Source organism: Dama dama, chromosome 10, assembly GCF_033118175.1.
Source record: "Dama dama isolate Ldn47 chromosome 10, ASM3311817v1, whole genome shotgun sequence".
Lineage (NCBI taxonomy): Eukaryota > Metazoa > Chordata > Mammalia > Artiodactyla > Cervidae > Dama > Dama dama.
Genome location: NC_083690.1, coordinates 41,180,881 through 41,190,379, shown reverse-complemented (window position 1 = coordinate 41,190,379; position 9,499 = coordinate 41,180,881). Strand labels below are relative to the sequence as shown.

The following is a 9,499-nucleotide window of genomic DNA, read 5'->3' as shown; positions in this document are numbered from 1 at the left end:
TGACCGGCCTGGGTTTTTCCCCTTCAGGGCCATCGGGGCGGGGCGGGGCGGGGCGGGCCCAAGTCCCTGCTCCCCTCGGCTGCCCGCGGGGGGCGATCCGGGCGGGACGGGGCGGGGCGTGCACGTGCGGACCGGGGGCGAGAGCGCAGGGCGCCGGCTCCTCGGTTCCCAGACCCCCGCCGCGGTCCCACGTGGGCGCTGCCGGGCGTCAGGGGCGACGCGCGAGGCCCCGCCCCCGGGGGCCCGGGAGCCAGTGAGCTCGCGCCGAAGGCGGGGCCTCGCGCGAAGCCACGCCTCAGGGGCGGAGCCAGGCCAGGGCGGTTTAAGAGCTCGGGCCGCGGGCGGGGCGCCGTTGGACGTGCGGCGGGACCCCGGAGCCTCGGCGCGGGTGAGAGGGGCCGGGCGCTCCGCGCTGCCGCCACCCCACCATGCTCAAGCGCTGCGGCCGCCGGCTGCTGCTGGCGCTGGCGGGCGCGCTGCTTGCCTGTCTGTTGGTGCTCACGGCCGACCCGCCGCCGCCTCCGGTGCCGGCTGAGCGCGGTAGGCGCGCGCTGCGCAGCCTGGCGGGCCCCTCGGGGGCGGCCACGGCGCCCGGGCTGGAGGCGGCGGCGGCGGCGCCCGGGGCGCCCGTCCGCGAGGTGCACAGTCTGTCCGAGTACTTCAGCCTACTCACCCGCTCTCGCAGAGACGCGGGCCCACCGCCCGGAGGCGTCCCCCGTCCCGCCGACGGCCGTCCGCGGCCCCCGGTCGAGCAGCTGGCGCCGCGCGACGTCTTCATCGCGGTGAAGACCACCAAAAAGTTTCATCGCGCGCGTCTCGACTTGCTTCTGGAGACGTGGATCTCGCGCCACGAGGAGATGGTGAGCCCCCGCAGGCTGGGCAAGTGGGCAGGGGAGGAGGTGCCCTCTTGTCCAGCTGGTGGCAGCATCCAGTGGGCGCCAGGTTGCCTGTCTGTACCGCCACCGGGAATATCGGGCGTAGGGATGCCGGTTCATGCCCTTCCAGCCCAGTTTGCCTGATGTGGAAGTGCAGGGTGGGACTCATTCCCCAAACACCTCGGTCAGCGGCCTGCACTGAGCCTTCGCCAGCCACCGGTGCCCTGCGTTGGCGCCAGTGGTGCTTCTTGTCTTCAAACCCTGGAACTCATCATCTGGGAATTATTGTCCCCAAGCCTTCCCAAGGTGGATTCAGCGTGGGGCGTCCTCCCCGGGCTCACACCCTTCTCCGGGAGGAAGCCTCTTTCCTGAGAAGTGGAGCAAAGGGTTAGGATCCCTGGGCACAGGGCCAGACCTGTCCCCCATCCCAGCCTTTGCCATGGGGCAGGGGACACGTCGCTGTTGAAGTTGGGAGTGGGTGTTGCTGGGGGCCCTGGGGGGGGGGGTCCATCTCCGAACAAGAACGAGAGAGCACGCCCTGGGTCTCGGGGTGTGTTCTGGGGCCCGCGCTCCACAGTGCAGAAGTCTCTGGAGCCTGAGACCTAGAGCTTAGCACATCCTAGTTGAGTACTGACTTCCTCCACACACATAATAAAGACACACCCCACTTTGAAAAATCTCCCTCCAGGCTGCAGCTGGATGGTTGGGTTGGGGCAGGATGGGGGCAGAGTGTGAGTGCTGCTGGGGAGGGGGTGGGGGAATTCCCTGAACTGGGAGATACCAGGGACTGTCTGAGTATTTGGGATGAGGGTGAAGGACCCTTGACTGGGCTGGGGGCTCAGAGAAGACCCTGCCTCTCTTCCTCCCTGTTGAAACCGTCGAGGCCTGGGGGCCTCCTGGCCTGGCTGAGCCCTGTTCAGGGGCAGGGCTCTGACGAGGTCACGATGAGGGCCAGGGGAGCAGGATCCTCCTGGTCCCAGCGTGGGGAAGGGGCCCTGGGAGCCAGCCCACGGCAGCCTCCTGGGAACACGGCGTCCCTTTCCCAGGGGCTCAGCAGGCTGGCAGGAGGGGGCGGCGGGGGCTGCGGGTTTTGTTTGGCTGCTGGGCCGTTAGGATTCCCAGCGCCGGGCGGCTCTCACGCCGGCCGCTCGGGCAAGGTAACAAAGCCCCTTTCTCCAGTGGAGAAAGGCGTCCGGCCTCTTGTGTGCAGCTATGTGCTCCATGGGAACCGCCGCCGGCGTGCTGGCCACTCAGGTTGCCTGGCGATGACGGCCTGCGGGCCCCCCCCTCCCTGAGTGACAGCACTTGCAGGGCGCCGTCCCCGAGCCAGGCACCACCCCCAGGACTCTGCCTGCCTGCTCTGTGACCTTTGGCAGTGCTCAGCCCCCTCTGGGCTGCCACCAGCTCTGAGCCCCTCTCATCTCGGACTCTGAGGACTTCCTCCAGCAGACGGGATATGGTCAGGGGGGTCTCGGGGAGCAGTTCCGGCCAAGCAAGGTGACCCTGGGCATGACCAAGGGCCTCTGTGGCCCTCAGTCCGCTCACCTCTGAAATAAGGAAGGCACTGGCCTCTGGTCGGGGTTGTGAAAGAGGACGGCCAAAACCTGGAGAGGCAGGGAGGTCACCTTCCCCACTGAAGGTTCCCTTCTCACTATCTGACCACACCCGGGAGAAGCCGAATCTGACTCCCAACAGTCAGTTTGTGTGTCCCGTCTAGCAAGAATCCCTCTCATGGTGTCCTATGGGTGAGGGGTCCTTGAAACTGCTTCAACGGAGAGACCTCCCCTCCCAACCCTGTCTGTGCAGAGTGGTTCAGACCCGGTTTGATGGGGGAGACTCCAGGAAGTCAGAGCTGTGGCGGGGGAAACCCACAGAGGCTGTGTGAGCTGCAAGGGGGGCATCGGACCCGGGTTGGAGAGGGAGGGACTTCCTGGAGGAGGTGCCACTTGAGCTAGACGGAGAGTAGGAAATGCTCTGAAAGGGCAACTGGGCATCTTGAACACAACCTGTGGGGTGTGCAAGCGACTTCCAGCCCTTGGAGAGGCTCGGGCGGGGTGGTCAGCAGGGGCCACGTCATGACAGGTCCAGGGTGAGGGGGTGGGCCCTCGGCCCGCACTTGGCTCCCCCGTCCCTCCCAGGCGTGGGCCAGGCTGCGGCGGCTGCCACCGCAGCGGCCACAGTTGTCGGGGGTGGGGGGGGGGGAGAGCTTGGCATCCTGTGTTTCTTTGAATCGCAGCTCCAGGAACAATGCCGCTTCCTGTGGGTGTCCACCCGCCCCCCCCCTCCCCCGCCCTCCGCCAGCCCTGCCGCCCTGCTGCCCGGCTCTTCCTCCCCCAGCCCTGCGGCCTCAGGGAAGTGGGGAGGGGTCTGCGGGGCACGGCTAACGGGGACCAGCACCACCTCTGTCCCAGGGCGTGACCGCAGGCCGGGGCCCGCCTCTCTGTGGGCCTCTGTTTCCCCACCTGTACACTCGGGAAGGGACGGTGTCCTCCTCCCAGGCCGTGAGGGAGCTGGAAGAAGAGAAGGAGCTGGGCGCTCTGCTCCGGGCGCGTGAGCTCTGGTTACGCCCATTGCACAGAGGGCGGAAACTGAGGCTGGGAGCCACGGGCAAGGCCCGTCCCCTCCTCTCCTGACTGCTCTGATGTGGCGAGACAGGAGGCCCGGCACCCTCACACCCCCACAGCCCCACGCCTCCGAGTGCTCCTCTCTGAACAAAGGTGACTTTAATCTCTGTAGCCTTGGGCTGGGTTTTTAGGGCACCATCGAAAGCGCGGGAGAACAGGCCTCGCTTGATCTCATTAAGAAAGCATTTTCCTTTTAATCCAGTGGCGGCAACGGCGCGTCTGCACGGGCCGGCCTCGGCCTCCCACGGCATTCCTGGGCCAAGATGCTGGAGAGCAGGCGGGGGGCTGGATGCGAGTCCGTGCGTGCGGGCGCCCTGGGGTGTCTGCTGGGGAGGAGGGCACCGTGCGAGCAGCGGGCGGGAGGGGCCCGTCCACCCTCCCTCCCTCAATGCCTCCCAGGCCCACCCAGCTGGCGGCCTCACCTGAGCGTGTGCCCGGGTCTGGGCTCAGGCTGGACCGGGAGCCGGGGCTACCAGGCGAGGGTGGGCACCCCAGGTGGGTCCCCCAGCTCCCGAGTACACATTGCATTAGGCCTGCACATGCTGGCCCCTCCCTCGTGCCCATTTTTCCCCAGGAGGAAACCGGGGCCCAGCGGCCACGGAGGTGGTGGTGGGGGGTGTCTCCTGCTGCCCGCGCTCACAACACCCTCCGCCAGGCCGGGCTCTGCACTCGGCACGCCTGGGTGCGCTGGGCGGCACGCGCTGGGCGGGCGGCAGAGGAAGGAACATTCCTCCCCGTGTGCCGACGGGCCCAGGCGGGCGCCGGCAGCTCCTGGCCCCTCCCCGTCGGGCCCCCCCGCTTCCGTAGAGCGATCCTGGCAGGGGTGGAGGAGCCAGGCTGGCATAGCTGGAGCTTCGACGTGGCCTCGAGCGAGGCCTGTCTGCGAGCCCAAGCCGTGGCCGCTGACCCTTGTGCGGAGCCGTGAGCCCGTGCCGTTTCCCGGCCCAGCCCCGTAGACTTGTCAGAGTCTCCGGAAAACCCTGGGGGCTGCTTTGGCTCAGGGAAGGCGACCGCCTCGGTGGGCTGGCCACGCGGCCGGCGGTGCGAGGGGCCCGTCCCGAGGGTGCAGCCGGGGGGACCTCGGGGCTGTGGCCACACCCCTGCCCCGCCGGACCTTGTACCCAGCCTGGCCCAGTTAACCAGGCCAGCTGTATGGTAATGGGCCGTGCGGCCACTCCCGCTTAACGCGGCCCGGGACAAAGCTGGCGGACAATGCCGGTGACTCACCCTCCCTGCGGGCCCTTTGTCCGCCAGTGCCTGGCAGCCGCCCAGCGGAGGCCTTTGTCCCCGACTGATTGAGATTTGGCTTCCCGAAGCCGACCCCCTCCGCCTGTGCCCTGCCCCTCCCGCAGGCCGGGCACTCTGTCAATAAGGGTGTGTGCCCGCCAGGTGCTCAGGGCGGGCCGCGCGCGGTTACCTGGCGGTGGGCGGGGCGCCGCACCTGGCTCGTGCCGCCGCAGCTGCCGCCCGGCGACCTTGGGCGCAGCTGCCGCCGTGGGCGGGGGTGGGGTGGGGGTCCTTCCCGAGCCCCCAGCCCACTTGCACTCAGGGTAGGCCCTGGAGCCCCGCTCTGCATGGGGGTGTGGAAACGGAAGCTCCAAGGTGCGGCGTGGGCACGAGGGGTCCCAGCCCTGGGCCCCGCAGTGGCCGGGGCGTCCCCCCGAGCTGCCCGTTCAAGGCCGCGTTTCTCCTTGCAGACGTTCATTTTCACGGACGGGGAAGACGAGGCGCTGGCCAGGCGCACCGGTGAGCCCTGGGCGCGGGGAGGCGAGGGGGCCCCTGCCCGGGGGAAACGCGCCCCTCGGGAGAGGTCGCCGGGGCCGAGGGCCTGGGAGGGCAGTTTACTCAACGGGTTTGCTCAGCGCCCCGCCCCACCACTCACCCCCCCCAATTCTCATGCAAATGAGGCCCTTTCAGCTCCTGGGCCCTTTGAGCTGATGTGGCGGCAACAGGTGGCTGGTGCTGGGAAAAAGCCGCCTGAATGGGCGGGGGCGGGGCGGGGCGGGGCGCCCGCGCTGGGGCTGGGGTCTGCAGGCCGGGGTCGGCTCAGGGGGAGGGCTTGAGTGGGGTGGCCGCTGCAGGCACTTCTTGAACCCAGGGCGCCCCGGGACAGAATGCCACCTCCCCCCCACCCCTTCTTGCTCTGCTTTTCCCGGGCCTGCTGTGTGACCCCAGGCCAGGCCGCCCTCTCTGAACCGCCTCGGACCCGCTCACAGCCCCTCCCCTTGTCCACAGGCCATGTGGTCAACACGAACTGCTCCGCCGCCCACAGCCGCCAGGCGCTGTCCTGCAAGATGGCGGTGGAGTATGACCGCTTCATCGAGTCGGGGAGGAAGTGAGTGCCGGGCTCTGGCGGGGCCCCGGGAGCGTCTCCTCGTGGGGCTCTGGCCCTGGCAGTCCCACCCGCATGACACCCCCGTGACGGCCCTGCCTTCCCACCCCAGGTGGTTCTGCCACGTGGATGACGATAATTATGTGAACGTGCGCGCCCTGCTGAGGCTGCTGGGCAGTTACCCACACACGCAGGACGTCTACCTGGGCAAGCCCAGCCTGGACCGGCCCATCCAGGCCACGGAGCGGGTCAGCGAAAACAAGGTGGTGAGTGTCCCCCCCGCCCCACAAGCCAGCCTGCACCGCTGCGCGGGGAGGAGGCTGGGGTTGCCCCGCGGCCCGGCACCGGGGGTCTGGGAGTCTCACCATGTCCCCCCCGTCCCCGGCTCCCCACAGCGTCCTGTCCACTTCTGGTTTGCCACCGGCGGGGCTGGCTTCTGCATCAGCCGAGGGCTGGCCCTGAAGATGAGCCCCTGGGCCAGGTGAGTGCCCTGGGGCGCAGGTGAGGCTGCCTCCGATCTCCCAGGGTCCCCCCACGGCCGGCCTGGCACGGCTCATCTTCCCAGCACCAGTGTCCCCAAACCTCACGTCCTCCGGCAGGGTGAGTCCTCCCCACCACCGCCCGCCAGCCACCAGGGGGGGTCAGGACCCCTTCCTGCATCTGGTAACCCCCCCACCGCCCCCACCACGCGCAGGGGAGTCCTCAGGCTTGTACAGAGGAGGGGGCTGTCCTGGGGCTCAGGGAGGCTGGGAGCGGCCCCGCGGGGCGCGTCCACCTCCTGCTGGAGCCCGGCCGGCCGAGCCGCAGGCTGCCCGCTGGGGCCCTGCCCGGCTGCCCCCTCGGCTCACTGCAGCCCTCGGCCCTTCCCTCCCGCAGCGGAGGCCACTTCATGAGCACGGCTGAGCGGATCCGGCTGCCGGACGACTGCACCATCGGCTACATCGTGGAGGCGCTGCTGGGCGTGCCCCTGGTGCGCTGCGGGCTCTTCCACTCCCACCTGGAGAACCTGCAGCAGGTGCCTGCCTCCGAGCTCCACGAGCAGGTGCGCGCGCAAGGGATGCGCGTGCAAGGGATGCGCGTGCAAGCGATGCGCGTGCAAGCGATGCGGGCCCCGGAGGAGAGCGTCTGGGAGAGGAGGGCGGAAGGAAGTGGGGAGGGGATGGGGGAGGGGGATGGGGCCGCGGAGGGGCCACGGTTTTGAATAGGTCACCAAGGCCCGGCTGTTGGTTGCCACCACCCAGGCACCCAGACCTCCCCAGCAGCAGTCCCATGGTCCGTCTGTCCTGCCTCTGTCTTCGGCAGGACACCTACTCTGAGCCTTTCGGGTCTTCCCTGTGTCCGTAAACATTCCCTCGCCGTAGCTGGCGAGACCGCCGCCGCAGCTGAAGCTCCCTTGGGCTTTACTCCTGGGGCTGCAGAGCAGGGGGGTGCAACATGGACCTGGCTTCTCGGCCCGAGGTGGGCAGAAGGCCAGGCTGTCCCCTCGCGCAGAACTGCACATGTGCCCGCCTTGGGCAGAGCCAGGGTAGGGTGGCCTGGGCACCGCACCCCCCAGCATCACCCTTTCCATCTCCCTGCAGGTGACCCTGAGCTACGGCATGTTTGAAAACAAGCGGAATGCCGTCCACATTAAGGGGCCCTTCTCGGTGGAGGCTGACCCGTCGAGGTGAGGAAAGGGAGGCCTAGAGGGGGCGGGCTCACGGAGGTCCCTTGGGGTCCACTGCAGCTCGGGCAGAGCTGGAGCGCCCCCCAGGCGTCTGCTCGGGTGGAGCAGGGCCCCCAGCCCGCACGGACAAGCCCCCGCTCTATCCCCACAGGTTCCGCTCCATCCACTGCCATCTGTACCCAGACACACCCTGGTGTCCCCGCACTGCCATCCTCTAGCGGCCGTGGCTGAAACCCCGTTCCCGGGCGCCCCTGGTATCCAAAGGGCCCGAGGACCCCTGTCATGCCGCCCCGGCCTGGGCCTTCGAGGCTGCCCTGGGGCTGCGCCTGTGTGTGTGCTGTGAGCCCATCCCTGTAGCAGACTGCTGGGCAGCTCTGCTCTGCCAAGGGGCAGGCAAAGTCCTGCCTGTCTGTCCGCCTGTCTGTCCGTGTTCCGCCCCGGAAGGATTTGTGTGTCAGTCACTCTGAGGGCGGTTCTGTTACCCTTTCGGGGCCTCTGGGCGGCGTGGGGCCCAGGGGCTGCTCTGCAGGGACGTGTGGGCGCCTTTCAGTCCTGCTGAGCGCAGGCCCGTGGCCGTGGGCACCTGCCCCCCTGGGACCCTGGCTCCCCGCTCAGAGCCCCCAGGACAGCTCCCTGTGTTCAGCTCGAGGAAGCTGGGTTTGGGGGAGTGCCCTGAGCCCCCTCGTGCTGAGCTCCGGCCTGGGTACCACAGCTCCGAGTGACAGCGGCCCCAGCGACCTTGCCACTGGGTGAAGCATCCCGGGCAGGGGTCTCCCCTGCTCTCTCAGCCAGCTTCCCTTTGTGACGGGGAGTCAGCTGAGCATTTTAACTCCTCTCCAAAGTAGAGAGAAAGTCGCCCATAGTGGGTGTGTCTGTAAATATTGTGACAGTGTTTTTTACTGTGACTGTTTCTTGAAAGGGGGTGGGTAAAAAAGTAGGGTGTTTTTGTCTGTGTTTTCAGGGGCTTGGGGAAGGTGTTATCTTTTCTGTGGATCAGAAAAGCAGAAGCCAAACTTGGGATAGTCTTTGCTGTTAAAGCTGATGGAAATGTCTGACACTCTGTGTATTTATGTGTCATGATATCTGGTCTCTCCCTGCCCACCTCCTTCACAGAACCCGTCTCCTCCCAGCCCAGCTCGGCGCACCTGACCAATGAGGTGTGTTTTGCATTCTGTTTTTCTTTCTGCAAGACATAGCTAGGAAAGTGAACGATAAGGGAAACGTTCTCAGGGAATTGACGTGTGTTGCTATGGTGACGTCCTTTGCTGTGAATAAAGATGCTCTTTGGGGCAACCTGGGGGTCCTGGTCTTGGCTGGAAGTGGCGCCCGAGATGCAGGTTCATGGAAGCTGGCTCTGGGGGCTCGGTGGCACTCGTGTGGGGTAGGTATGGACAGACCGCCCCCCAAGCCAACTATCGTGGGACGGGAACTTGGACTCAGAATAGCAACTTGCACATTCCTGAGAGGCCCAGGAACTTGGGTGGCCAGCCCAGGACAGCCTCAGGTGTAGGGGGAGATCTCACGTGATCAGACGCGCTGCCCTCAGACTCTGCAGCCCCGGCGTCTGCAGACCTGGCCCGGGCCGGCTGCCAGGGAGTCCAGTCCTCTCTTGAGGGCGACAGGCGCTTGCCGTGGTTTCACCTGGGACCCCCGACCCTGCCACCCCTACCCGTGCTGTTGACCCTAGACGGTGGCAATGTTTTCTACGGAAGGCAGCTCCTCAGGCCCTTCCTCAGATCAGCCTGTGTGATGTGGGGTGGGGAGGGCCTGCTCTGGCCTCTGGGGGAGTCCCCTCCCTGGGCCTGGGGCAGTCCTCACTTCCTCTTCCTCAAATAGCCCAGACAGGCTGCTCCCCAGCCCGACCGCAGCCCCTAGCTGCCCCCGCCTCCGCCCCGCGGGTCCTCTCTGGGACCTGGGGCTCCTCCCACTGCCTCCGCTCCCCAATGCCCACCGCGTACCCTGTTGGCACATCTGGGAACAGACCGAGGGTGGAGGAGCGGCT

At 67.5% G+C, this 9,499-nt stretch overlaps 2 protein-coding genes across 3 annotated transcripts; both read left to right on the top strand.

Moving 5' to 3' along the window:
- Positions 1-363: 363 nt before the first annotated feature.
- On the top strand, positions 364-8,790 carry LFNG (LFNG O-fucosylpeptide 3-beta-N-acetylglucosaminyltransferase). The gene is made up of 8 exons (XM_061153788.1): positions 364-860; positions 5,197-5,245; positions 5,735-5,834; positions 5,944-6,097; positions 6,227-6,312; positions 6,708-6,873; positions 7,412-7,497; positions 7,649-8,790. The coding sequence occupies exons 1-8, from the start codon at positions 429-431 to the stop codon at positions 7,713-7,715; spliced, it is 1,140 nt and encodes a 379-aa protein (XP_061009771.1). The 5' UTR covers positions 364-428; the 3' UTR covers positions 7,716-8,790.
- Positions 3,196-4,906, top strand: LOC133063890 (uncharacterized). 2 transcript variants are annotated; one of them, XM_061153789.1, is made up of 2 exons: positions 3,196-3,592; positions 3,702-4,906. In XM_061153789.1, exon 2 carries the CDS (start codon positions 3,789-3,791, stop codon positions 4,422-4,424), a length of 636 nt encoding a protein of 211 aa, XP_061009772.1. In that variant the 5' UTR covers positions 3,196-3,592; positions 3,702-3,788; the 3' UTR covers positions 4,425-4,906. The 2 variants fall into 2 exon arrangements, with proteins under 2 accessions (XP_061009772.1, XP_061009773.1); XM_061153790.1 differs by having other exon boundaries at positions 3,196-3,798; positions 4,074-4,906.
- Positions 8,791-9,499: the final 709 nt, after the last annotated feature.